Below are 26,519 nucleotides of genomic sequence, written 5' to 3'. Positions count from 1 at the left end.
TATGCATTTACAAACACACTGTCCATGCCCATGCTTTTGCGCACCATTCCTTTGACAAAGAAACAACACTCCTTTCTGCCACACCTAACAAATCACCGGAACGTGAATGCCTTACCAGCAGTCTCGCGCTTCTGTTTCCGTACTCCCGATGGGGCATCGAGCACCTTCGCATAGGGGTTATAGCGACGCCTAGACGGGAGTCCCGAAGTAGCTTTGGGGTTGGCATTGAAGACGGAGGCAGCGGACTCGTAGTTGAAGGGAGCCTCCTCTTCCTCCTCTTCTCTGTCCTCCTTTGAGGCAGACTCAGGCTGTGCTGCGGCCTTGTTCTTCTTCTCCTTGCGGCGCTGTTTCTTGGATGGCTTATCTTCAATGTCTAATGAGGAGCTGGCGTCCGTGGTGGGGCCATCGATTTCTGATGAGGCAGACTGCAACTGCTCGACCGTCTCTGCGGGGGCAGCCTTGCGCTTGCGGGGGCCACCCATCTCCTTGACGGTGAAATACTTGTTTTCGTCCTCCTCTTTCTTTTCTTCCTTAACGGCGGGAGCAGAGGTAGCGGGTTTCGGCGTTTGAGGTTGAACGGGTGCGAGCTTCTCGCGGGCTTCGGAGACAGTTCTAGGCATAGGTGGAAGAGGGAGGGAGAGTCGTAGAGCTTCGGCTGAGGCAACGGCGGAGTATTCGGGAACCGTGGGGGGTTCTTGCGACTCCAAAACGGAACCCCAGAATTGGGATACCTCGTAACGAGATACAGTGGGAAGATTGGCCTCTGCTGGGGATGGGGATGGGACATCGACCGCCTGTGTCGCCGGTGCGGCTGGTGTACCTCTGGTTGGCTTGACATACACGTCACGCCATTCAGGGCCTTCAGCACCCTCATCCTTCGCCTTCTTGATGACTTCCAGAAGGTCTACAGCGCGGTTCTGGACAATTGGCGTCACGGGCGACAATGTCCGGAACAGGGTGCCCAAGTCGAGCGGCATAGTGTGAGCAACCCTAAAGAGAACGTGCTTCGGGAACACACACTGCACGCCTTCATCTTCCTCTCTGGCAACCTCGTCACGCCACTGATGTACTGCCTTGAACACGGCGAACTGTTCCCGGTTGACCACAATCGAATTGCGGGAAAGGAGGTCGTACCAACCGCCCGGTCCTTGACCAGTAGCAGCATCGTAGACAGGACGCTCGTATACTTGCAGAGCTTCTTTCTTCGACTGCTCCAAGACGTAGTCGACAAGGTTGTTGTCAGGTAGGGAGTTTTCGACAAGTTCATTGCGAATGTGGTCGTAGATGTGAAGAAGGTAGTGAGTATCGGAGCGAGCGTAGTCGAACATGCCTTCCGGGATCGGCCGAATGCGCCAGTCGGCCATCTGGTAGCGTTTATCGGCTTCGAAATTGACAAATTTCTGCAGCAAGAACTTCAAACTGCGCTTCGGGTAGTTCAGCGCGCACGCAGCATGGTATGTATCGAACATGCCGACGACATACAACCCCAAGTCGCGCTGCAGCCAAATGATATCCATCGAGGAACCGTGAAGCACCTTAAGGATGTTGGGATCCGTGAACACTTCGTTGAGAACCTGCAGCTCCTCCCTCCACGGTTTAAGCGTATCGACAACCCAATCCTTATCCCGAGTGCTTATCTGCATCAAAGAAACAAGACCCTGGTACGAGTGCACATCGTGATGCTCCAAATCAATCGCAATCTCCTTCGCAGCCTTAAGCTCCTCCAGCATCTCCTTCACACCTTCCTGAGTATCCACAAAAGTCGCCTTTGTTGACTCCCATGGCTGATAATCCACGGGCGGCGACACACTGTACGACGAAGCGGGGTACTTCGCGGCACGGATCTCCGTCTCGTATGGGTTGACATATCCGACCGCAGAATCGGACAATTTCAACGAATCCTTCAACGGAACGACAGCATGGGGCTTCGTCTTAAGCAGCGGCTTGAAAGGGGCGGTATCGGTGTTATCGGCCTTGCGCTCAAACAGCAATTGCGGCTTCGGGATCTTCGACGGGCCGTAGTCGTAAATGGTCGGGAATTTGGCGGGTTGCTTCTTCGCGGCCTTTGCAGCGGCAGCGGCAGCCTGATCTTGTTGCGACGGGCTCAGCTTCTTAATGACACCAGTGAATTCATCCAAGCACGCGTCGGCCTTTTCCAAAAGCGCATCGATAACATCCACGACACCACGCCAATTGTCTTCGAGGGAATCTTCGTCGTCCAAAGTCGGCGCGGAAATATCGGTCCCGGCGGTGGCGGCTTTCAGGATGGACGAAGTGAGCGACAAGAGTCGGTTGCTCTGCTCGTCCAGAGAATCGGAGACCTCTGCGTTAGAGGTGCGATGGAAATCGAGATCTTCGGCTGAAAGTTGACCGGCGGTGCGCGTCACCTGCATCAGGGACGACTGCACCTGTTGCTGCAACGAACCGAAATCTGCTGTGGAATCCATGTTGAGAAGCAGAGACCAGACAGACAAACCCGTTGGACTCTGGCGGCAGCAGCAATGGGAAGTGGACTTGTCTTTCCTGGATAAGAAAAAAAAGCAGTCGGAGGTGGAGAAAATCGTCGCGCCGGTTGATACTGACCGCCTGCTTGAAAAGTACTAGTGATCATCACGAGTGATCTCGAAGATTGGATTACATAAGGTGCAATGAAGATGATCTCAACTGGAAAGCAGGTTTCATTTACATGCACTCGAAGATATCAGCATCTGGTCTTGGACAAGGGATAAACTCATCTATCTCATACCCTTGATTATCTGTGGAAGAAATTGTCCGATTCATCCGACCCAAGATGTCAGCATCAATCGCCCCCGAGTGCAATGATATCAAAGAGTACGACTCCTTCACCAGCACACCCCAACACATATCTAACATCCAACTAACAATTTGAGTAGAAAATATGATACATGCTTCTTGAAATGGTACAGCGAAAGTAAGCCTCATGTCCCTTATCCCAAGTAAGCATAAAACTCACCAAAGACCCGCAGAGTACCTCCGTGGCAACACCGCCTCTAATGATTGCGACGAGCTTTTCAAGAAGTACAGGGCTTGTTTAAATGTATGACTCTACTCAAACCAGCTTTCAAGCTAGTTACCTCACTAATCTCGTATAAAAGCTCGCACTAAAAGAACGGGGTATCGACACCATGCTTGATGATGCTCGCAAGAGTGCGAAGGAGAGCGATGCTGAATACACGCGGAAAAGCTGATGCGTTGTGTTCACGATTTTCTATCAATCTTTTTCTTCGGTTCCTTTCGTTCCTCTTTCGATGTTCTTTTCTTGCATTATAGATGTTGGTTACGATGGACCTCTCCTCTCCGACGACATAGGGTTGGTCCAGAAACCCCGCCCAGCGAAGCATTCATCTCATCTCATCTTATTTTGTTCTGTATCTGACTCTCCTATCGGGTGTTTCATTGTCGAGAGAAAATGAGTCTACGATTGTATTATTGGCACATGTCATTCTGGCGTTTTGGGTGCATCTCTCTAGACGCTTTTGCAATCATGGCAGGAGTTCTAACTGTCTATCTAGCTATGTTGTACTATATATGAAGCATATACTGAAGGTTAAAGCTTGATCTTGCAACCCGTCTCTATATCGTGTATCAACATTATATACTAGATTATTATCTAATGCGACATGAATCATATACTATCGATGCCCTCGCCTCCTCAATTCGCCTTGGCCAAACGCCCCTGGAACCTTCAGTATCCCATTCGCTGCAGTTCCCATGCCTCCAACCATGGACGAGGAACTGCTGCTGCTACTACTGGTCTTGCGAGGTTGTGTCAGCATCGACCATACCTCAGTCATGCTCGCCCGGCGCGCAGGAAGCATGCTGTACTGCATGCCGTACAGATTGCGGCGGTGGATAGGAGGCACAAAGCGGCCGGTCACAAGGCAGAAGATGACTTGTGGGGAAAGATAATGTTTCCGTAGGCGATGACCCAGTTGGAAGTACTGATCAAACATGGCACGGAGAGTAAGAGGGATAGACTGTCCAGGTCAGCATTTGATGGCTCAGTGGAAATTGGCTGCCCACCTCGAGGTGAATATAAGGCACAGTGACGCTCGACTTGCTTGTCGAGGACTTGTCGTGCTCTTCACGAAGTTCGAATCGTATCCCACCTGAGAATGCAATCAGCTAATTGGCCTTCGATAAGACGTGAACGTAACGCACCTGGCAGTCTCCGTGAGTCCTTGACTCTGAGCATCAGTGCAAAAAGCGGGAAATGATTCAAGAATGCCAAGCAGGTATCGAGAGCTGCCTTAAGTGAAATGATCAACATCCGCGCGCTCGCGAAGGCGAGATAGAAGACGATAACTGTGGGTAGAAGGAAGAAAAGAACGGTGAACAAGATGGTCCCAAGAAGTAGTTGGTCAAGATCGTAATCGCATGAATCTATACGGTTGCGAAGCACGTTTCGCTTCTTGCCGCGGAAAAGATGGAAAAGCGAGATAATGATGGTAAGTTGCCAGTTAAAAATCCGGGCAGATGCGATGTAGAAAGAGTAGATATGCACTGTCAAAATAGATATGAGGTCGGAAAACAGGGCAATTGGCATACTTGCCCCGGCGAAACTGGAACAGCCGACAACGTAAATAATATGTGGTAGGTAAGGTTGCAAGTTGGCGATGCAAGCTTTCATCTAATTAGCCCATATTAAACATTCGGAAGGACTGGGAATCCAAGCTTACCCGCCCAATTTTCAATGACCCACAAGAAAAGGTCACCCAAGAACGCGGCGAGTTCGTTATTGAGCTTAAGACCAGCCGGCCAGTCCATGAGCCAGGAAATAGTACCCTGTAGCCCTTCCACTGTATAGCCTGTCAAGATGAAACTGATCTGAAAGGCGACCCAGTTGGCATTGTCGATAATGTATGACCCCAGTGCAATTCCAATAATCACATCATTGGCGACAAGCCACAAGCTGTTGTAGAAGCGAATGTAGTCCGGATGACTCGTAGTCACACTCTCCCAATTATTTTTCCTCTGGCGTAGTTTCACATATTGTATGGGCCAGTAACAGAACTGCTGTAATCGAATATCCACCTGCTGAGCTGTCGCAGATATGTCTTTCAGAGCAGCGGCATCAGGACGAGCGCGCCATTCGAGAATCTGCAGGACAATCTCTGCAATCGTGCGATGGAAGACAAGCCCAACAATGAATATGCGGGTAATTACAGGCCAGATCCACTGCCAGAAGACATAGGAAACGCCGAGAACGAAGAGATCCCACAGCGTAGTAGCGGATTCTACAACCCGTTCACCCACACTCATGCTTCTCTTGACACGGATGCCTACCAAGTGGCTATTCTTCTCCATAAGCTTCCCCATCTCATAAGCGCAGTTGACCTGGTTGATGATGAGGGGAAGTGCCTGTTCTTTAGACGACGGGACATGCTTGACTACCGTATGGAGCTTCAACTTCTCCACCAGCATTCCAGCTTGAGCCTTGTCCGACTCCTCTTCGGTATCAATCTTGTCGGATACAGCATCTGACTTATCTGAGCCAAACACCTTGTCGCCCAATGCCAGAGAGATCGGTTCCAGAGACATGTATTCCATCCTGGTCGGATGGGGCCGATGAAACATGATAACCTGGACAGACAGATTTGTTTCCGGCGGGCAGAAGATCCGAGGGACCTTGCCTGACGAACTCGTAGTAACATAGAGATGTGACGGATTGAAAGCCGTTGGCGGATCTGGCGAATTAGTCGATCCTAGGACATGCATAGCCGAGCGTCCACATAGAGCGAATATCCGTACGATAGGATGGGGGCTATTGCGGAAAAGAATCCCCGCCCGCAAAGCGTTGTCGACATTCCGGGGCTATCGGCCAAATGTTAGCTGCCTCTCGCTCCCAGCATGAACACAGTATAACCCAGTTTTACCTCCACATCTTCCAAGACCGTCAGAACAAAAAAGTCCACCTCTGAATTCCGCCATCCAACAATCACTCCTGGCGATGATGACCGGGGAAGATCGTATGGCCAAAATACCCGTAGCAACCCATCGCTCATGAGCATGTTGACATCCTCCAACCGCGATCAAAAGGAGCCTCGACGGCGTAGTTGTTCGCGCGCGGAGACACCCAGGTGCACGTATCGAGGGTGCTAATCAAGAATATCAGCCTTGTTCGGGATTTCATAGCTGTATGGCCGTTCCGCAACAGCACGGCAAGCCAGCCATCGCGATAGTAGCATACCAATTCACCCTCAGTCGCAGCTATATGATTGATAGGAAGTACGAGAAGAAAGAAGAATACTGATAAGAGGAGGAAACCCTTTGCGGTCCGTGTCTATTGTCGAGGGAGAAGTTAGCCCGTCCGTTGTTCAGTTACCGCGATTGCGCGAAGGAACAGGTAGCAGAACGAAGCATACCACAACGCCGTGATCCCAGGCGAATATAGCCAATTCGTATAGGCGAGTAACAAGATCCCACCTCGCGGTGATGTAGCCCGCTACGAAGATACCGAGAGTGAGGATGGAAAAGGGGTGCATGAATCAAGCTGTCCGGCGAGTGGTCGCTTCAGTTTGCGCGCATTGCTGAGGGGAGTGAAGAGGGCTGGAAGCGGAAGCGAAATTGCCGAAAAAGAGTGACGATCGCACAAGACAGGCTGACAAGTCATACAAGAGGAGATCAAAGACAATGAGAGCTTCTCAATCAACCGGCAAGCTGGAAGTCTCAAGGCACGGAGTGGGCGATGGGGAAGATGCGGACCGCAACCCTGAGGCGTCTAGATCTCCGCGGTCCCACGTGACTGGGTATACATCTATGCTACTACACAGTACGGAGTAGATGAAGATTTGAGGCATGTTTTTGTATTGTGCTCCTTAAACTAGATTTAACAAAGAAATTCTTCTAATCCTTTACCCATTGACCCATGACAACATACAAATCATCCCATTCCGAACTCCCAGCCGCTATAAACCCGAATGGCAGCAAACCCATACCCATAACTACAGAGCCTTAATGCCCTGGAATACCTTGTTCGCTTGTAACTTTGGATCACTGTTGACAAGGTCACGCATGATTTGGCGCTTTTCTTCAACCGACAGGTCCTTGCCGGGTGCCTCAATTGCTTCCTTCCACTTCAGCAACATGTCCTTGAGGAGAGCACTTCCCTCCTCAACTTCTTCCTGGGAGTACTTGTCAAGTGTCATGTTGGACTCTTGTCCCTGTGCTCCAGAGGAAGTGAAGTCCTCAAGCTCGTCTGCTTTCTGTCGCGCCATGTTGACCACCTTCTCCGGGAAGCGGACCAATTCAGCGACGTGAATACCGAATGACTGGTCACAGATGCCCGGTTCGACGCGGTACAGTAGCGTGACCTGGTCCCGCTTCGAGTCTTTGCTCTCCTCATCGCCTGTGCCATCACCAATAAAAGCCACTACATGTAGATTCTTGGCCGACTTGGGGTAGCGATCGGCCAGGGCCGTCAATTCGTGGAAGTGGGTTGCAAACAGGCCGAAACAGCGAATCTCAGTGACGATGTGCTCTGAAATAGCCCATGCAAGGCCGAATCCATCGTATGTACTAGTTCCGCGACCAAGTTCGTCGATGATGATCAAGGACTCCGAGGTCGCGGACTTGAGGATGTTTGAGGTTTCAAGCATCTCGGCCATGAAAGTCGACACACCTTTGAGCTGCGAGTCACTCGCACCAACACGAGCAAGGATACAGTCGAATATAGTCAGCTCCGCCTCGGAGCAGGGCACGAAACAGCCCGTCTGAGCCATCAGCGCAACGACGCCAATCTGTCGGATATAGGTCGATTTACCACCCATGTTGGGACCGGTAATAATCAGGAAGGAAGACTCATCACGAATGAGCGACACATCGTTGGTGATGAATGAAATATCATCCTGCATTTCCATGCAGGGATGCCGCGCCTCCTTCAGAATCGTGTTTCCAGTACCGCGCGGGTGAATTTTGGGGCGGACATAGGGCGTAGGGGCATGTACTGCACAATGCGCGAAGCTCACAATAACATCGAGATGAGCTAGAACGCCAGCAAGCTGCTCCAGGACAGGGCAGTAGGAAGCAGCTACACCAACGACCTCGCTAACCAGACCAGTCTGGGTGCGATTGTAGTTGGAAGACAGCTGATCGTGCTCACGACGGAGCGCTTGCATTGTCGAAGTCGTAAAGTAGACACCGTTCTTCTGGGTGGAGCACTCCTGGTACTCTCTCTTGTTGCGGATACAGCCTGCCTCGTTGCGAGTCAGTCGGAAGCACCAGCCATGCACACGATGATTCTCCAGAAACAGCTTCTTGTCCACTTCTTGGTCCAGATCCCGGCCCACGCGGCGGTGTTCCGAGTCCATATCATGACGCAGCTTATCCAACTTCTTGCGAATGATGCGCAAGCTCTCATCGAACTCCGGCTTGATAATGAACTCGTGGTTCTCCAACGCATCCAAGTCCACCGTCGTCTCAACCATCTCCTCCAGCTTCGCCAGGTTATCCGAATGGCTGCGCAGCTTAGACGTATACTCCGCTTCCAGAGGCGTCTGATACTGCTCATCCATCACATTCTCCAGCGATGCAACAAAGCCCGGCAGGCGAATGGCGACTTGATACACACGCACGACATCCTCCAACGTCGCCTGCTTTCTCTGGAACCGCTTCGCCAAGCGATACAAATCCGGGATCGAGCGCAGATGCTCCTCCTGCATCGTCTGCCGAAGCTCCGTGTCCATCACAAACGACTCCACCAGCTGCTGTCTCTTCTCAATCTCAGCCTTATCCATCAACGGCTGCTTCAACCACTGCGCCAGCAACCTGCTTCCTACCGGCGTCTTACAATGATTCAGCAACCCGAACAGACTCATCGACTTAGATCCGTCCCGCGGACCCGGCATGAGATTCAACGCCCTCAGCGCCGACGAATCCAGCTTCATGAACTGCGACAGATCATGCTGATACAGACGATACTGGCCAAAGTTGGATGGATCCGTCATAACGCCGAGGTACTTGATCAGCGCCGCCGCGGAACCCATTGCCAACTTCAGCTCAGTCTGCGGCAGCGTCCCCGCAGACCTCTCATCCCTCAACAACCTTGTCAAATCCTGCTCAATATCCCTGACCCCAAAGTCACCACTCTGCCTCTCCGACACGGCAATCCCACAACTGTCCATAATATTCCTCACCTTCCCCAGCTCCACATCCTTCCTCCCGGCGTCCATCTGCACAAGACACTCCTTCACTCCCAGCTGAATCACCAACGATTCCAGATTCGAATAGACATCATTATCCAAGAACTCACTCACTCCAAGCTCCCTAACACTCGCATCCGCAAAGCAAACCCCCACACTCCTGGCCTCCCCGGCCTTCGCAGATATCTTCACAGCCAGAATGATCGGCGCCCCGGCCTCAATATTCAATCCACCCACACTCCCCAATTCTTCTTCCACATCCTGCAAGTTACCAGGACTAGCCTGCTTAATGAGCTTCCACTGTCCGCCGCGCCCGCTCGCAGAGCCCCAGATCTCCACTCGCCGATTAAGCCGGAATAACGCCTCGCGCAGAAAATTGCGGAATACAGTCACGCTCATCGTCACGGAGGGCAGGCCGCCTGTGTCGCTCCGGCCGAGGTTGCGGATCACAGAGGTGGTTTTGTAAACGGTGCGAGCGATGAACTCGGCTTCGGCGCCGTGGGCGGAGTACCAGTCTCCGCGGTCAAAAACTCGGATTGTCTCATTGTTGTTGTCGTTGTCGGAGGAGGAGGAAATGGAGCGGTAGAAGCGGATGAAGCCGACTTCGTCGTCCACCTAGACAGTACAATTAGTCCAATGTTAGCCGATTTCATTCTTCTTAATTGCCTAAAACGGCCTGAGCTTACCTTGAGATCTGGTCGAGATGACATGGTGCTGTAGTCTATCTCCAACGAGGAAAGAGACTTGTGCGCCTGCTTGTCGGTCGTTGGAGGTATGGGCTCAAAGCTAAGCTGCGGATAGTTGATAGTTGATAGGTATGGCTGCCGACGCGCTGCGGAAAACGCGGTCACGTGTATACGCGTCCGCGCGCGGCCGGGTGAATTAAGGGATCTGCTGCCTGAGGTATGAACATGAAGATGGGGAAAGAATACACTTGGATATACGGATAGGAAAAGCACAGAGTCATAGTCTTATAAGTTGTTTTTATACTATCATTACATACATATGCTAATGCTACATATCGCTGACAATGCAATCATAATGCCGGAGGCATACCAGGCCACCCGGATGAGGTATCAAACAGAACATCCATCCAAACGAAAGACACAGGTGTATCCAACGTAACCATATCAAGCAGCAGAGACGACAGTCTTCTGCGCCTCAGACCCTTCCCACCCAAGCTTCAACTGGGCCACCTTGGCTCCAATCTCCTTGGGCTGGACATCCGCACATGATTTAAGAACCACAGACTTCATCTGATTCACCGTGACGAGATTCACCCACCCCCCGGCAACATCCTCCCGGGCCAGAATCTCCAAACAGATCTCCACCTCCTGCTGGGAAATCGGACTCCGCACAGAATCCCGGACGTGCTGCGCAATCATCTCGATCCGGAACGGCGTTCGCTGCGCAGCCATCACGGCCTTCGCTCCGGTCCCGACATACCCAGCAGGTCTGAGCAGCGCCAAAACCCCCGCGACCTCCTCCACGCGCTCCGCAGCTGCCCTCCTTAGCAGCTCCTGCTTCGACGGCGGCGGCGGCAATGTCGCCTGTCGTAGCTGCTTATCCTTAATGCGCTCCAGCAGTCCCTTCCGGCGCGTACTTGCCGCATCGATCGGTTTCTCTGGCACATCGTCCTTCCCATCCGCGCGTAGCTTCTCCGTCTTCAGTCGAATCACTCCGCCCCTCAAGTCCTGCAACCGTTGCTGTCCCTTCCGGAACGTGGTGAACGGTGTCAACGACTCTTGGATCGTCGCAACGCCCAGCGTGTTGACGAAGTCCACCCTTGATTCGTCTCCGTCCACCGCATCCAATGCCTTCTCCCAAAGCAAATCCACGCTCTGCTCAAACCGCTCTTGCAATTCACTCTCGCTCGTCCGCTCCTCACCCTCCCGTACAGTTCGCTCCAAACACACCCTTCCCAGTCCATAATTCGCAATTCGATATCCGGGAAAGGCTGTCGATGATGGCTCCTGGTCCAGAACCCAAATGAGTCGTTGCAGATCCTTAATTACCACCTTCCGCTTCTTCCAGAGTCGTTCAATGGTAGGGAGCAGTTCCCTTAGGTCGGCAGGGGCAGTGACACCATTGTGCATAGCATGAAGCGCAACAGCCTTCAGGAACGCTCCATGCAGGTTTACGAGATCTTCCACACATGCTGCACGACCATTCACAGGAGCTGGCTTTGTGGTTGTCTTCCTAGCACCTGCGCGCTTCGAGGGGGTACTCGGCGGCTGCTCAGGAACAGCAGTAGCAGCCGAGCCGCTCCTCCTCACTGACACCGAAGACCGTGCATAATGTCCACTTCTAGGCGTATTTAAGGTCAATTCTCCCAATCGAAGAGACTTGGAAGGCGTGACCGCATCCGTGCTTTCCACTCCCTGAGGACCCCGGCAATCGACGTTTTCGAGCTCGACCAGTTTGCGTTTCTTGGAAGGCGTGACCGGGACATTATTCGTCGTCGTTGTCGTAGCGGGCTTCTTAATATCCGATAAGGAGGAAGGAGCTACAACACCAGGCTTAGTTGCTCTTGTGAAGCTCTGGATGCCCGGTTGCTGCTGCTGTTGCAGGCCTCTGGCCGCCTGCCTTGTGGAATAAGTGCGCGGCATCGCGGTTTCCAATTATGTAAATGAGGAAATTAAGGGATAGGAATCCTATTGGCGTATCATAGAGTAATTATTAAACAATTAGACCCTTTAAATAAGATAGGATAGAAGTAGTAGTAGTGTATGTATGGAAAGTTCGGGGAAAAGAGGAAGAGGATAATATGAGTGTTAGAGAAAATCCACTAAAACGGGGAATGATTATTCTTTTTTTCTTAAGGGATGGGACAAATGGATGGGTAACAGCGGGTAGCGTGGATTTGAGGTGGAGTTCACGCGCGACGCGATCAAGGCGCGTCTGGTGTCTTTGGCGTATCCGTGTCGGCCGGAAAGGGTAATATTAGTTTTGAGTTGGAACTTTAGCTGCAAATCATGACCACATTGACTTTTCGATGAGTGCAGAAAGAGAATATATCATTGATTCACTTATTCAATTTGGGAGGATGTTTTGTCCATACTTCCTTGGTCATATATGAATGAATGTTGATATTTCTCAGTCTCTAGAGCAATAATCAGTCTCGGAATGCAGCATACCGTAACCCCCCCTCCCCGCACTGTAGTCTAGACTAAGTGCTGCAGGTTTGGGGACGGAGGTATGCTCTAGAACGTTGCTCTCTCTCTCTCTCTCCACTATTTTTGCACTTTAGTTGAGTAGTTGGCTAGACCGTAGTCATCCAACCTTACTAACTAGGTCATACTCTGGCTCCGCACACTACGTAACTATTCCACTACACCATATCCCCACCTATACAGACACCAATATTCAGACATAGAGAGAAGATGGTAGATAAATGCATCATTCATTAACATAACACCAGTGGTAATGACCATTCCCATTACCTTAACCAAGCCAGATATACGTAGATAAGTACATAAAAGACATTTCCAGACAAGGCACAACTCGTCATTCTTATCATCACGATAATTATAAAAGTAGAGAAAAAAAGATGCATATTAAAACAGCATCAGCATCAGCATAAAAAGCCCAGCCCAGCTAAGCTCTCATTTTGCAATCAACCACCTTCCTCCTCCTCATCATCATCATCAATTATATAAATCACTTCCAAGAGGTTGTAAGATTATTATTTCTTCCCCCCAAACCACCCCGACACCGCTCCCTTCGCCTCCGCTGCCTTCTCCTCCACCTTACCCTCCAACTTCTCTGCCCCGGAGCGCAACTCAGCCGTCTTGTCGCGACCAATCTTCTCCAGACGGTTCATGCTATCTTTGGCGTCTTTGCTGGCGGTGTCGATCTATCACCATCATCACACAACATCATTAGCATCCATCGTTCTCAACACCAAGAAAGAAACAGTTATAAGAAACTAAGGGTATAGACATACCGCCTCATCAACATTCAACCGTGCCTCATACGCTGCCTTTTCACCTGCCTTCTCGGCTTGATCGCCTGTGGGTGCCTTGAGACGGGCGAGGTGGGCGTCATCTATAATACCATCGTACATCCAGCATTAGCAAACAACACCCATCAACATGATCAACAACACAATGAATGAATGAATTAAGGGAGAAGCATACGTCTCATCTCTTCCTTCGCAACCTTGGGATCGCCTCCAGCGCGGTACATGTAATAGCCACCGGCGCCGAGGGCAGCAATGCCGAGGTAGAGGGCGGTAGGGTTCTTCGACATGGTGGATGTTATGTATATGTATGATCTTCTTGAAATATAGACAATTCGAATGGAATGCTTGTTATTGTTGTTTGAAGCTTGAGTGGAATCCGGTACAGGAGGGAGACAACAGACAGGTACTTATAGATTGTAGATGAGTTGAAGTTGAAAATGAACTTTAGTTGTTAGGCTGGGCAGAGAGAAAGAAAGTAATGAGTGCAGTGGCTAACTAGGCAAGTGTCACAGGGTATGACGTCTTTGGGGGGTTGGGGGTCCGGCTTCGGTCTTCTTCTCCTCTTGTCGGGTGGTGCAGTCGGTTCTTTTTTTGTTTTGTTTTGTTTTTTTGTTTTACTTATAAATTATAAGGTGTTTTTGCTTGTGCGATCAGATGATTGGGTACTTTATTTTATTGTAGAGGTTTGTAAGTCGATTATTTCTCCCATATATTGTTCTCTGCAGTAGAGGTATTTGCAGATAGCTACAGAGCTATGCTGCTCCGGCGCGGCGAGGATCGGCTGCGGGACCGACACTACGTCACTGCAAGGTCATCGGGTCCAACGGCTTCCATGACCCAACTCTTCTTGCTTCTGACACAAGTACTAACGAAGGACATAGGGTAGATGTTGCTGGAGTGGCCTGGTGTAAATCGAACACGTCATGATGGGGCTGTTATCTACTTCATGTTGACTATGTAGTAGTTACCCACCAGTTACAAAGTACAACTGGAATGGAATTAAATCTCTGACATTTATCACTTTACCCGCAGCTGGTTGCTAATTGAATCCTCACTGTCGCAGAAAAAAAAAAGACACATATAATGAAATACACAGAGGGCCACACTTGGACACCATAAGGAGAGCGCAATGGATGGATATAGACAGAAGCCGAACACACAATCGAAGCCACACCACGACCAGAGTAGGAAACTCCTTCCATAACCTCGTAGCTGAGCTCGAGATCAAGGCCGGGGGGTATCTTCATGCACTATGGACAGCAGACCGGAGGTGATGAGAACGCCAAAACATGCAACCGGACAAGAAAACCAAGAAGACAAAGAGAAAGAAAACACCCGAACGAAGACACAGCAATTGTCAGAGAGCCCATATATCGATCCAACCCACTGATGCATTATTCGTCAGTCATCACATCATAAAGATTCCCGCAGCCGAGCGGTGGTGTGCAGCTCCGAGTAACGAGAGGCTAAGTATCTAGCAATTCGCAGTTATATCAAGAACAAAGAAAATGTAGAGGATCCCCCAGAAAGAAAAAGACCGGGCGCCCCGTACTATACAACTCCGGCTCGAAACAAAAGAGGAAATGGCGGGAAAACCGAGAAAGATCGACTTCAGAATTGAAACCACTCAGAACCCCTGCTCGCAGAGGACATCCCAACATGTCTCACACCACGATTCCTTCACAGGAACAGCTTCGCTGCGCTTTTGTTCTCACTCGTGGCAACGGCAACCAGTGCCTCCAGCCGACCCATTCCAGGCTCTCGGGCAGTGTGGGGCAGGAATTCGGACCGTGGATCATGTTTGCCGTGATAGCTATCAGTCTGTGGGGGAAGCGGGGGACAGGCCTGCAGTTCAATCAGTGATTTGGCCCTCAGCGATACTCCGGGTAACGGGTGCGTACTGCATGAGAAGTATCGGATGAAAACGGGGGGTGGTGCGGCTCCACATATCCATTGTTGTGCACAATGGCGGGATGGTATTCCAGGGACGCCGTTGAGGGAGTATGTACCCCTTCACTGCTACTGGAGTCCTCAGGCGAGGTTCGCGTGGCCTGAGAGTTCGAGGTAGCATTGGTGTAGGAAGGAGCATGCCCATGTCCTCGGTATTCGTGGAACTGTGGTTGGTACGAAGACGAGGGCCGAGATCCCACATTGTGAATCTCTGCAATGGTCTGCTGGCTCCAGTTCGATGCGTCCCGCTGTGGAGGCTTGTCTCTGATGTGCAGACCAGTAAGGTTCGTGTGCAATGACATGTCCCAAGAGACATGGCCCCGTCGGTGACCAGGGCCAGAGATTGGCGGCGCCGGTCGTTTAGCGGGCTGTGTGTAGTTGTAGCCCCCGGCAAGGTTATAATTCGGAGGAGGCTTGTTAGGGTTGTCGATTTGCATCGGACTCGACCGCCGAACGGGCGGTGTCAAGGGCCTTTGAGCCACCACCTTATCAAAGCTCTCAATTCCAGGCAGCCGCGGTGGCTGCTCTGTTGATCCATTGGCGCCAAAAGATGGCTTAAACACTTCTGGCGTCTGATAGTTGCTAAGACCGCTTGTAGCAGGCCGAGGGACCGTAGACCAAGTCGAAGGATGCCAAGTTCTTCTCCGGAGATCAGCGTCGGTAGCACCGTGGTTTGTTTCGTCGCGGGGTAGTGAGTAGGACGAGCTGACAGGGCTCGCGTAGGCGCCTCCATGAGGAGCATACGCTTGCGTTGGAACGTAGTTCGGCGGGTAGGCATTGACGTGTTGCGACGCGAACGGGTTCGCACCCGTAGGAACGGAGAGACGGCGGGCGGCAGTTTTGCCTTCCCAGAAGCCTGAGGCCTGTGATGCTGTAGAGATGGGGGAAGCCACGTGTGGGCTGCCGTTGCCGCCCGCTGAGAAGATGTGGTGAGACGGCGTGTAGGGAGATCCGCCGGCTGTTGGACCGGGTATTCCACGGGCTGGTGGCGTGCTAGGGGCGTCCATCGGCTCCATCAGGCGCGCCCTATCATTCGCCATCATCAAGGGTGGAGGTCGGCGACGAAGCTCCTGGGGCTGACTGAAGGTGGACGCAGTTGAGGTAATGCTCGAGGCAGATAGGTTTCGACTGTGACCTCTGCTATGGGTTCCCTGACTGCCCGCGGTTCCTGCTCTAGCTCGACCTTGGGGTCGTACACGGTCTGTCCGGATCTGGCGCTGGAATCGTGTTCCAGTGGCTGCAAGAGAGTCACCGGGGATTTCCTCGTTGACGTGCACCGTCTGAGCATGCTGTCGCAGATTATCGAGACGGGAAAAGCGACGTGAACAGTGACACTGAAACGGACGTTCTCCGGTATGTTTGCGGATATGTCGAGCGAGATGTTCACTTCTTGTAAAACTCAAGTTACACGGTGGGAAGTCTGTGCAATAGAATCGTTGACCCTTCTTCTTTTTCGAAGGTGGAGCGCCACCCTTATTTTCCGCCTCATGTTCAGATCCTTCATCCGACTCACCGTGTACAGCATCCTCTGAGGTCAGCGATGCACTCCCCTGGGAGTCGGCATGGTGATGAGTGTCTTCAATGCTATTTATATTCCGAGGCGTGCTCTCGTCGTGGGCAGCGATCATGGACGATGTCGTATCTTGGGGCGCCGCGTCGGGCTTGGCGTGAGGGCGAGGTGTAGAAGATGTTGTCGCCTCCTCCATGACGCGGTCTGGCGGCGATGAAATATTATTCACAGGTAAAAATGAAGACATATTGACAGCGAGGGCAGCCCTCGACTCCACCGAGTAGTCTATGTACTGTTCCGAAAACCGGGCAGGCGAGCGATCGACGGAATGCGAGCTCGAGCCGTTTCAAGGGTGAAAGATGGAGGGTTTCAAGATGTCAAAAACGCGGTGTCGATCGCACGATGCTGACTACTGGATAAATGTGCGCAGCAATGTAAGCGAATGAACCATCGTGTTTTAAACATAATTTCCGTTGTGAATAAATTTTACCCCCTCAAAGGTGTAAACATTACCAGCAAGGGAGTAGTGAGGGGGATCTTTGTGGTTTCTGGTATCGGGCGAACGAGGAGGGGGAGTAAAAAAAAAAAAGAATTTTGGAAAACTTACGAAGGAGGGGAGGTAACTCAAGGTGTTTTGAAATCCGAGCGAGGGGTTGAAAAGTGAGGAATGTTGGAGACAAATGGCGATGACTTGTTTAGCCGAATGCCCGACGAAGATGGCGAAGCAAGGGTAGCCAGGTTGTACACGATAGATGGAAGGGCACGACCATTAGGTGTGAGGACGCATCGCTCACAGATCGACCTGGCCGAGAGGAGGTAGGGACAGCTGGTTGATCGACCGACAGATAAGACTGGTGGACTGAACGGGCAGAAGGATACGATGACGGAGAAGGGAGGGAGGTGAGGTTTAAGGCAGGTGTATCGGTGATCACTAATAGGAAAAGAGGCGGCGGCGGCGACGGAGGTTGAGGACGTGGTAGTTGGAGGTGGTCAGCGGTGGTTGTTGTTTGGAGAGATTTGGCGGACTCGATCGAGTTTCCCGCCGACGTCGAGTCCTGGTTGTGGGTATGACAGTCAGGACACCGACCCAGCCAAGACCTGAACTAATGGCAATAAAAATAGGTGTATCGCGAACCGATCGGGCCCCTGGTTTACGGATCGTCCGGGGAGAAACCAGGCATGCGCAACGGAAACAATAAACGGAGAAGTCAAATGAAAATAGAACAGGATGAAAAAAGAAAGAAAAACAACAACCGAAATCAGAATCTAAAATGTGATATGGATTGCCACAAAAAAATCAAGAATTGTATGAATCATATAAATAGTATAGGGACGAAACCAACCAGGTCCAAGCTAGGCTGGGCACTAGTAAGCGATGATGTACAGGCACCAGGGCCACGAGGGGCGGTGATGGATGGGAAGGATGAGGGGAAGGGGGAGGGGGATTTGTTGGAAAGGAAGGGAAAGGAAGGATGGGAAAGAATGGAAAGGGAAGAAGGATGGATGGTCAGAGGGTGAGACGGGAAAGTCAAGTAAGTAGGCGAAGAAAAAGAACAACAAGAGAGGAAGAGGAGGCTGATGGATCCCAAAACTTTAAGATTGGAGGGAAGGGAAGGGTGAGAGTCCATACGAGTAGTAGTAGTAGTAGTAGTAGTAGTAGTACTAATAGTGTGTAGCCTGTAACCAGGGTGAAGATGACGGCAACCCACCCACCCCAAACAGGTGAATGGTGACGACGATAGTGCCGGGCGTCAGGACCCCAGCCAGAAACACTTCAGGAGTAGATGGAGAAGCAACTGGAGGCTTGTCGGAAACAACGGTCGATTCGGCAGCGGACGGCGAAACGAGGGGCCACAGGCAGGAAGAGTAGTGTAGTAAATAGATAGTAGATGGTGGTAGAAAGAGAAGAAAGAGGAGGTGAGAAGGGAGAAAGATGAAGAGAGAGGGAGAAGGTCAGAAAGAGACGAAACAGGCGTCAAGAGGAGGGGGAGAAAACCGGTGGAGAGAGAATAAGAGTACTAAGTAGTAAGTAGTAATGGTGGTAGATAGTGGTAGCGGTAGTGGTAGTGGTAAGTATAAAGTCGAATACTCATCCAGAAAGAGTAAGAATCCTTATTTTACTTAATATTTTTCTTCTCTTTTTCCCCCTTTGGGTACCAGACAAATTTACCCTACAAGAAAGAAAGGGAAAAAAAAAAAAGAAAAAACCACCATCTATTCAGACTACAAGGCTGAGTACCTTCGGTCGGGGGTACAGGGTACTTAGATAGAGAGCGGCGACTTGGCCAGTCACCGCCGCAATGCTACGTACGATCGTTTTGGAGAGGAACGGATAGCGCCTGAGTTTACAGTTTGATCAACATGACGGTGACGATGCGGATTTGTCCTCTATAGAGTTCGGGCGAATAATGAACTCACCGGGGGGTTTGAGAGTGAAGGTTGATAGGTAAACTCTTCTAGCCCCAGGTACTGACGACTTGGTCCGGACCGATGGACACGAATCATCGATCGCAAGACCGGTGGAGATACTCCAGTTGGATGAATTCATGAGCCAGTCTCGCCGAGGGTTGGAGCCTTGGATTTGCCTGAACGATGGGAAGTTGGACTGTAGGATTCTGTTTCATCGAGTGGTCATCGGTCGGCAACCCCGGGTTTTTATCCCTTCCCGACACATCGCAGAGAAAAGAGACAAGAAAAGAGAGTTACGATAAAATCTACGAGGCAATGTACCTGATACACCGATATGGCGAGATTGGAGGTATCCAGTATCCCAAGGAAGACAGAAAATGAGAGAGGATGGGGCACACGGAATCAATACCGCTCGTACGCGCCGGTATGAACCCCGTATCAGGAACCCAGCGCTTAGCAATCCCCAGAGAAGGAAGCGGGCAACAAGATGGGCTGGCTTGCGAAGACCCTTCCCAAGGGTTTGAACACCTTCCCTCGAGAACCCAAAACTAATTCGGATGAATGGGCTTCTTCGAGGTTGTTTCTCGGTAAGGCTGGCTAAATTGGCCCCAAAAGAAGTTCTCGGCCCAGGTCTGTCTGGAGCGGTGCCATGGTCGTCTGGATCAAGGGTCCTTCTTGGACAGTTCATATAACGGAGGAGGCCCCGTCCAAGAAAAGAGTGGTGAGTGGTGAGGCACCAGGCACTGCAGCCAGTGGGGCACCGCAGAGGGGGTGACCGATCGGCTACTTTTTCCCGGTGCCAGGGCTGCCCGTCAACTGGACGGATTACTGTTTGATGATTCATGAATCGTTCTTGCCCGGCTGAGTCCAGGTGCTGACCAGAAATCCTCCGCGGATGGCCCACGGGCGGCGACTCTCGGTGACGTTAACCACTCAATGCTCCCTCGCCCCTTTGTCTGGTAAGTTTGACCGGTGACAAAACCCCCAGCCTAGATCTTGCTCTTCTCTTCTTCGCCTTTGGTCTGTCCACCACCCAGACATCCGTTCGTGAGTTCGGAGGGGAAAATGAAAAGGGCCTGAGCCAAATGTTGCGGTGCAGAGTGTGTGCCATGTCTCGTGGCGTGGCACAGAGCGGCGTTACCGGGCAATCCGGGGGTTCGAGAGGGGGAGAAGAGAGAAAGAATAGTGAAATGGGGAAAAGTTGACTAATTGCCTAGATACACACATTGTGACTGACTGACTGACTGCCTGCCCAACTAGACTCCGTATAGACTAAACGGATTAAAGGTACATGAAGGTCCCACCTTTCTTTCAGTGTGGACGGTATATTGTGAAATCTAGGCTGCAATGCTGCAGGAGAGGGGAGGCACAGGGTGCGACGACTGCGTAAGCCGGCCAACGCCTGACTGGATTATCAAACGGCCCAGGACCAGCAGGATTCAGCATGGAATACGAACGGAATGTCGCACAATGGGTTCCGGGGCTTCCACACCTGCAGTTTGAGGTGGAATTCTCCGGGCCGAACGCTGCAGTACCTTACATCGGCCTCGTCACAAATTCATGTCCTCGCCGGTATACTACTGAGTAGATGGCTCGACATCTCAGTGTCGTCTCACATTCTACGGCACACTCTATTTGAGACGCTCACTCCGTTTCATAACCCCCACCAAGGAAGATTAGCAGTATCGTCATGACAATGTCGATGTTAATAGCAGTGATATACGTCAGGCCTGAACTAACTGGCTGAAAGCTTGTTCCTGATTAACGAAGAGCGCAGCATTAACCCCCCAGCAGGCTTTATCATGGCCGCGTTCAGGACCTTGATAAGGTTCCTTCTTGAACTCAAGACCCCGGTGGACAATAGTAATTCAATTCATTTAGACTTTGGAGAAAACCCGGAGCAAAGTCAAAGTAGGGCACTCAGGTGTCTGCACGCATCTCCTCGCCAGCCTCTCTAGCACCTGCAAACGGCACGGAGTCGATGGAAGCTTCTTCATCGCGTCTATGACCTCTGGTTGATGCGGGACAAAGAGGAGTCCATCTGGGGGTGCACGCGGACAGCTAACGCCACATGTTAGAGTGATGATGTGCTCCCCGGTATGGAGATTGGAGTCAAAACCGCGCCGATTGACAGCAGCTTTCCCTGGAATCTCCATGCGCGGGGCTACTTAGCCTGAGCATGGAAGAGATAACCCAAGTAGGCGGAGCACCGTGCTTATAGGACGTCGGAGTATAGGCCTGCGAGCCTCGCAAAAGTTACTTTACCGTGGTGAGTAAAGATGTGAACAATGCATTAGTGTCCCGCATTGGCCTTATTGATGGGATCGTGGGGGGTTTTACAGTACTGTGTGCCCTTCTCTCCAGCCCAGATTGGCAGCCAATATCCAGCTATTTTGGAAACCCACACGCTGAACAGGCTGTTCCAACCTAAGCCGTGCTATACAACGACATATGTCATATGTCAGTATGAAGCAACCTGTCAGTTGCCCGATCCTGGATTAACCTAACTTCCACTCGGAAGGTAGCGGCACCAAGCTCTAGATGAATCAGTCCGGTCCCCCCAGACCTTCAACTCCCAGCAGGATCGTAAAATATAGCACCTTAAACCAAGTCCGATCTCGCCATCATTCCCAGGGTCGAAAGGGAAGAGGGGGTGGAAACGCTCGTCTCGTAAAAAAGGGCGGGTAAGTTAGTTCCCCCCTCTAGCACTGCAGAGATCCGGTCTGGGTGATCGACGTGGCACTGCCAGTCTAGTAATCCACCAATGAACAGGCCCAAGAGCAGGTAAGGCACAGGAGCACGGGCGAACGCACAGGTAAAGGTACCACGCCTCCCCGACCAGCAGGCCCATTCATCATTGCACCACCACCCATCTTTCTCCTCCATTTGCACTGGTTGCTTGCCCCTCATTTCCAAAACCTGATAAGCCCACCGGCACACGCGCGCGCCACTGAGGGGCAAAATAGAGAGTCAATCAGGTTTAGCTTCCCCCCTTTTGTGCCAAGATCATCTATAGTGGAGTGGCTACTACGATGTCCATCAAGGGGAAGCGGGAGGGAGACAAGAGGAGAAGATGGTTGTATAGATGCTGAAGAGGGATAAGAGCGGGTGTGAGGGGATCCCGTAAGACAGGTTCAATCAATAATGATGATGATGATTGATGACAGGTGACACGGGTCTGTCCCATCCCTGTTGTATCTGAAACATCGATATCGGTGATGACGGGAACTGCCAATGCATCCCTCGCCTCTAATCTATCTATTATTATTTCATTTCCCTTTTTTTTTCCCCTTCCCCTCCTTGCCGTCGGGTTCTTATCAATGGGAAAGCGGGGGTATGATAAGTACAGTAACTGTGTAGTCCAAGTGGGATGTCCCCGGGGCTAATGAGAAGAAGGGAGAGTACTTAGAAGAAAGGGAAAAAGAAGGGCGCGTGCACGGATGTACGTGTGTGTGTGTGTGTGTGTGTGTGTGCTATCTGGCCTAGCTGACTGGCTGACAGGACTAAACTAGTAGTGGTTTCGTTTTTCTTTAGTCTGCTTGTGCTACCCGCTGAGAGATGGAGTACAAAGCAGGTACCTGCGTTGCAAGAGAGGGGTGTACCTGGTAAGGTATTGTTGGGGTATCTACTACTACTACTACTAACATTACCTAGTACTTCAATGTTCATTAGACTTATACCATCTTCTCCGTATAGTAGTAGGTGATCAATAATCCAACCACTTAATGAATATATACAATAAAACAAATAGAAATAAAAGAACAATAAAGATAATTAGGAATCCCATCAGCAACAAGTTATCCACCTAAACGCTTACGTATAAGACCATCAGATCACAGCGGGTCCTGGATCCAGAATGCTGACGTCTTACATTATGTGATTGTCTCTCTCTTTCTCTCTCCGGCGGCAAAACACATGCAGCACACTACTAAAATACATTTATCATAGCGCAAGTAAGTATCTACTAAACGGTGCTTTCCTTCCATTCGTCCTAAATCTGAATCCCTTTCCGCCGAAGAATATATACTAGTTAGTACTAGTATTCGTACCCTTTCCCCCAAACACCCAAGGTATATATAAATACACTACTACTTTGTAGCACCCAACCCAAATAAGAGATTAAGAAACTAAGATCGAAACTCCAGACCCCAAATCTTGAACCTAATACTTTACTTGATTACTTGTAGACCAAGTAAGTAAGTTGCTAGTTAAGTAACATGTATGACTCACATCATACATCAAGCCAGCCAACCAACCAACCAACCAACAATCCTCCTACCACCTACACAGCCTATATACTACTTACGCATCACTACTTTATCGAGGATCCAAAGTTTAAGTCAGTGCGTATCGTAATCTAGGCACAGACATAACATACATACTCACTTACGTAGTGGCAAAAAAAGCAACAATCCATTCTAAAACTAGTATACTATATTAGTTAAAAAGTATCAAGAAGAAAGAAACCCTAAATATGAACAAGATATCCTCCGACATATTACCAGCCCACAAACATTAAATATCAAAATAATCAGATCAGTCAAAGCATACGTATGCTTGCTTAGTAGTAGTAAGTGAACTTTCCAGTAACAAAAAGAAAAGAAAGAAAAACAAAAAAGAAAAATAGAGGGAAAGAGAAAAAGTGTGAGGCGAAGTCAAACTCCCAATGATTGGTTGAGAGATGTATGGTTGCACAGTTGAGTAATACTTACTTACTACCTCCCACCTTCACGCTTACTATTTATTTTGTTTGGAGATGTGGAAGGATAAGGCAAGCCAGGGGGGATGGGATGGGGCGCAGGTGGGTTGGTGTCAGCTGATGATCATGATGATGCATGTATGCATGTATGCGGTCAGTGTGTACCTGTCTATTTCACATTTCATTTCACATGGGAAATGGGTCTGCTGTACTACTTACTTACTCTTTCTTGCCTACTTGCTTGCTTGCTTGCTTTGACTGTGTGCCCTGAGGTAATTGCTTACTCACTGCACATGCATGTGTTTGATGTGATGTGGTAGGGTATATTATGGCGTTATTGTATTTAGTTGGTAGCTATTTATCATTATAATACATACTGCACCGCCTCAAATGCGCTCCCCATCATGCCTGTCTATCTAGTACACTGGCAATAGAACTGACCATAACAGCTGCTTCCCGTTCCCAGCTCCTCTCCAATCCCGAGTCAACCCCCAGTCGCTTCTCAGTGCCGAGGATTGATGTGGGGAGCTGCGAGCCCCGCAGAACGCAGTCCTTGACTTCCTTCTTGATACGGTCCCGGTTGGAGCGCAATGTCCGGGCGGACACGCCGCCGCGGTTGATGATTTCCTGCACACGAGCCGCGAGGTACGATGCGAGTGATCGCCAAAAGTAGGATGGGAGGGAAGACGTGTCAAGAGCATTCAGCAATGGTTGCAGCAGATTATTCTTGCCACTGGCTTGGACCTGTGGTTCCGGCTGTTCCCCGTTGCGGGTGCCAGCAGCTGCAGCTGCAGCAGGTGCTGCTGGGGGGAAGAGTGGATGCGAGGGTGGACGCAGGTTGTTGAGAATAGCTTCCAGGGCAAAGACATCCTGGCAGCGTGCAGACAGGTCGGAGAGAGTGCGCTCGAGAGTGGGCAACATGGTGAGCGCCCGAGTGAGGTTACTCAGGGACGAGGAAATGGCCGTTTGCATGTATCCTTGCAGGGTTGAGAGGAGCAAGTCTGGCTGGAAGCTTGCTGCGGAGGTGACATTTTTGGGGACCGGCGATAAGAGATACAAGATGTTGACGGCAGAAACGAGGCGTGCTCTGGCATCGCGCGCCTGTTTGTAGCTCATTTGAGACTGGGAGCCAGAGCCCGCGCTTGCAATGGTCGACATGGTAAACCGGCCGATGGCTTGCTGGGCTCTCGTCTTGACCATGTTCTCGGCGGGGATGACAAGCTCACTGCGCAGCGTTCGGATGACCTTGACGCGGTCTAGTCCGTGACCCTCCTCGCCTACTGCCGTCTCAGAGAACATTCGACGTAGACTCACAATCGTGGAGGCGGCCCGTTCCAGGGTCCGGTAGTCATCCTTTGCAGGGGCTGTAGCATCAAGGCCTCCGATCTCTGCGAGCTGGCTGTCCAGCTGTCGGCCTAGAGAAAGACAGCGTGCAACCGCTCGTGCGAGTCGTACAGTAGCCAACGACTTCTCTGCACCCACCCTGGCCTCATCGGCAGCTTCCCATTTGCGGAGAACTTCCCTTTCCAGCCGCTCATATCCCTGCGTTACCGAAGCGATCTGCTCTTCGGCTTCTTTGAGGATACGGCCCGCTGCGGCGGTCTGGTCGCGCGTGTGCGTCAGTAGGGGGAGGGCAGACTTAGTGGTCAGCGCATGGATGTGGGTGTCGATCTCCTGAAGATCGAATAACACCCGTGAAAGCGGGGTTGAAAGATCCAGCGGTGTGTCTGTTGCATTGTTGGTGGCTACAACCAAGGAATTGGCAAACGAGGCGGGTGAGAATTCCGGGTCTAGGAAGGCCTCGTAGTCTATGTATGAGGGTTCACCGTCCGCCATGGCTTGTGGCGTCTGATTGGGAGGCAATCAGGGAAGCAGAACAGGTAAGAAAGATTGGGAAGAAAGAAAGAAGCAGCGAAATTGGAGAATATGGAACTGAAACTCAAAATAAGAGAGGCTTGGGTATCACCGTATCGAACAAAGCAGATGGATTACAGGCCAGCCGTGTTGTTTACCCCAGGTGGCCGCTTGACCGCAGGATAATCAAAGCTTAATGTGGCAGAGACTCCCATGTGATAGAAAGGATAGAATGGGGGATGCTGATCCAGTTAGCCATCGTTCAGCTCAAATGCTCGTGAAGACAAGCAGCAGCAGTTGTTGTTCGGGATGCCATGTGTCGCCTAGTGCATTAGTCAGCTGGCATAAGACGGTGTATATTTCCCAAGCATATCCTGCCAGGTCAGTCTATATCTGACATGTTTACAACACACTGCATTCACATTGGTTGCTTATATATCCGACGATGGCAGTATCATCGTCACTTGAATAGTATTCTCCTATCACACTCCATATCTACATCTACTGACTCGCGTTCTGCCAACATATACTTGGTAAGGTTTGTGTCTCAAAAGTAGTCGATAAACTTTTATCAATCTTAGTTGTGGTTTCTCGTTAGCCCCATAACAGACCCACCTATAAAATACGAGTCAATCACTGCATGTAAGCGATTTCAGGCACACTTATGGCCATATAACAACCTCGTTATTGTTATGTCAGATCTTCTGGAATATATAGCATTAAACAGCAGCCCAATTCATCAATCAAGGCAAGATGGCCGAGTTGGTCCAAGGCGTCAGGTTAAGGTCCACCTTAATACCCAGCTTCACAGCTTCCTGATCATCGTAAGATGGCGTGGGTTCGAATCCCACTCTTGTCATATCTTTTTGCTTTTTCCACACTTCTCGAGCAGAGAGGTTCTTCTTTCCTTTTATTTCTCTTTTTTTATTTTCTTTTTTGTTATGTGCCTTGCCTATCTCGATCACATCTATT

General features: G+C 50.7%; 9 protein-coding genes and 1 non-coding gene across 10 annotated transcripts; 3 read left to right on the top strand and 7 right to left on the bottom strand.

The window, feature by feature from the left end:
* Positions 1-2,485, bottom strand: BO83DRAFT_378813 (exosome nuclease subunit RRP6). The gene has a single exon (XM_025531354.1). The coding sequence runs from the start codon at positions 2,445-2,447 to the stop codon at positions 93-95; it is 2,355 nt and encodes a 784-aa protein (XP_025388018.1). The 5' UTR covers positions 2,448-2,485; the 3' UTR covers positions 1-92.
* Positions 2,486-2,672: 187 nt separating this feature from the next.
* Positions 2,673-3,578, top strand: BO83DRAFT_378812 (uncharacterized protein). The gene is made up of 4 exons (XM_025531353.1): positions 2,673-2,832; positions 2,895-2,932; positions 2,988-3,058; positions 3,117-3,578. Exons 1-4 carry the CDS (start codon positions 2,792-2,794, stop codon positions 3,207-3,209), a joined length of 243 nt encoding a protein of 80 aa, XP_025388017.1. The 5' UTR covers positions 2,673-2,791; the 3' UTR covers positions 3,210-3,578.
* Positions 3,579-3,653: 75 nt separating this feature from the next.
* BO83DRAFT_313340 (uncharacterized protein) lies at positions 3,654-9,871 on the bottom strand (the record flags this gene model as incomplete). Its single annotated transcript, XM_025527554.1, has 8 exons — positions 3,654-3,998; positions 4,045-4,130; positions 4,183-4,524; positions 4,701-5,835; positions 5,898-6,041; positions 6,479-6,551; positions 6,967-9,776; positions 9,848-9,871. The coding sequence occupies 8 exons, from the start codon at positions 9,869-9,871 to the stop codon at positions 3,654-3,656; spliced, it is 4,959 nt and encodes a 1,652-aa protein (XP_025388016.1).
* A 311-nt stretch (positions 9,872-10,182) lies between these two features.
* Positions 10,183-11,957, bottom strand: BO83DRAFT_378809 (DNA replication factor Cdt1 C-terminal domain-containing protein). The gene has a single exon (XM_025531352.1). It carries the CDS (start codon positions 11,768-11,770, stop codon positions 10,292-10,294), a length of 1,479 nt encoding a protein of 492 aa, XP_025388015.1. The 5' UTR covers positions 11,771-11,957; the 3' UTR covers positions 10,183-10,291.
* Positions 11,958-12,586: 629 nt separating this feature from the next.
* Positions 12,587-13,568, bottom strand: BO83DRAFT_378808 (uncharacterized protein). The gene is made up of 3 exons (XM_025531351.1): positions 13,301-13,568; positions 13,108-13,208; positions 12,587-13,017 (listed from the first exon to the last, which is right to left on the bottom strand). The coding sequence occupies exons 1-3, from the start codon at positions 13,410-13,412 to the stop codon at positions 12,847-12,849; spliced, it is 384 nt and encodes a 127-aa protein (XP_025388014.1). The 5' UTR covers positions 13,413-13,568; the 3' UTR covers positions 12,587-12,846.
* Positions 13,539-14,079, top strand: BO83DRAFT_41451 (uncharacterized protein). The gene is made up of 2 exons (XM_025534573.1): positions 13,539-13,812; positions 14,007-14,079. Exons 1-2 carry the CDS (start codon positions 13,641-13,643, stop codon positions 14,009-14,011), a joined length of 177 nt encoding a protein of 58 aa, XP_025388013.1. The 5' UTR covers positions 13,539-13,640; the 3' UTR covers positions 14,012-14,079.
* A 726-nt stretch (positions 14,080-14,805) lies between these two features.
* Positions 14,806-16,832, bottom strand: BO83DRAFT_399205 (C2H2 transcription factor; the record flags this gene model as incomplete). The annotated part of the gene is made up of 2 exons (XM_025533307.1): positions 14,806-14,970; positions 15,027-16,832. The coding sequence occupies 2 exons, from the start codon at positions 16,830-16,832 to the stop codon at positions 14,806-14,808; spliced, it is 1,971 nt and encodes a 656-aa protein (XP_025388012.1).
* Positions 16,833-20,779: 3,947 nt separating this feature from the next.
* On the bottom strand, positions 20,780-21,390 carry BO83DRAFT_41615 (uncharacterized protein). The gene is made up of 3 exons (XM_025534679.1): positions 21,335-21,390; positions 21,114-21,253; positions 20,780-21,055 (listed from the first exon to the last, which is right to left on the bottom strand). Exons 2-3 carry the CDS (start codon positions 21,173-21,175, stop codon positions 20,872-20,874), a joined length of 246 nt encoding a protein of 81 aa, XP_025388011.1. The 5' UTR covers positions 21,176-21,253; positions 21,335-21,390; the 3' UTR covers positions 20,780-20,871.
* A 2,658-nt stretch (positions 21,391-24,048) lies between these two features.
* BO83DRAFT_378803 (Golgi transport complex subunit COG5) lies at positions 24,049-25,808 on the bottom strand. The gene has a single exon (XM_025531350.1). It carries the CDS (start codon positions 25,527-25,529, stop codon positions 24,096-24,098), a length of 1,434 nt encoding a protein of 477 aa, XP_025388010.1. The 5' UTR covers positions 25,530-25,808; the 3' UTR covers positions 24,049-24,095.
* Positions 25,809-26,294: 486 nt separating this feature from the next.
* Positions 26,295-26,406, top strand: BO83DRAFT_t158. The gene has a single exon. It is a non-coding gene; the product is annotated as a tRNA-Leu (tRNA).
* The last annotated feature ends 113 nt before the right edge of the window (positions 26,407-26,519 follow it).

Source organism: Aspergillus eucalypticola (genome assembly GCF_003184535.1).
Source record: "Aspergillus eucalypticola CBS 122712 chromosome Unknown BO83scaffold_13, whole genome shotgun sequence".
NCBI lineage: Eukaryota > Fungi > Ascomycota > Eurotiomycetes > Eurotiales > Aspergillaceae > Aspergillus > Aspergillus eucalypticola.
This window is presented reverse-complemented; position numbering and strand designations above follow the sequence as displayed.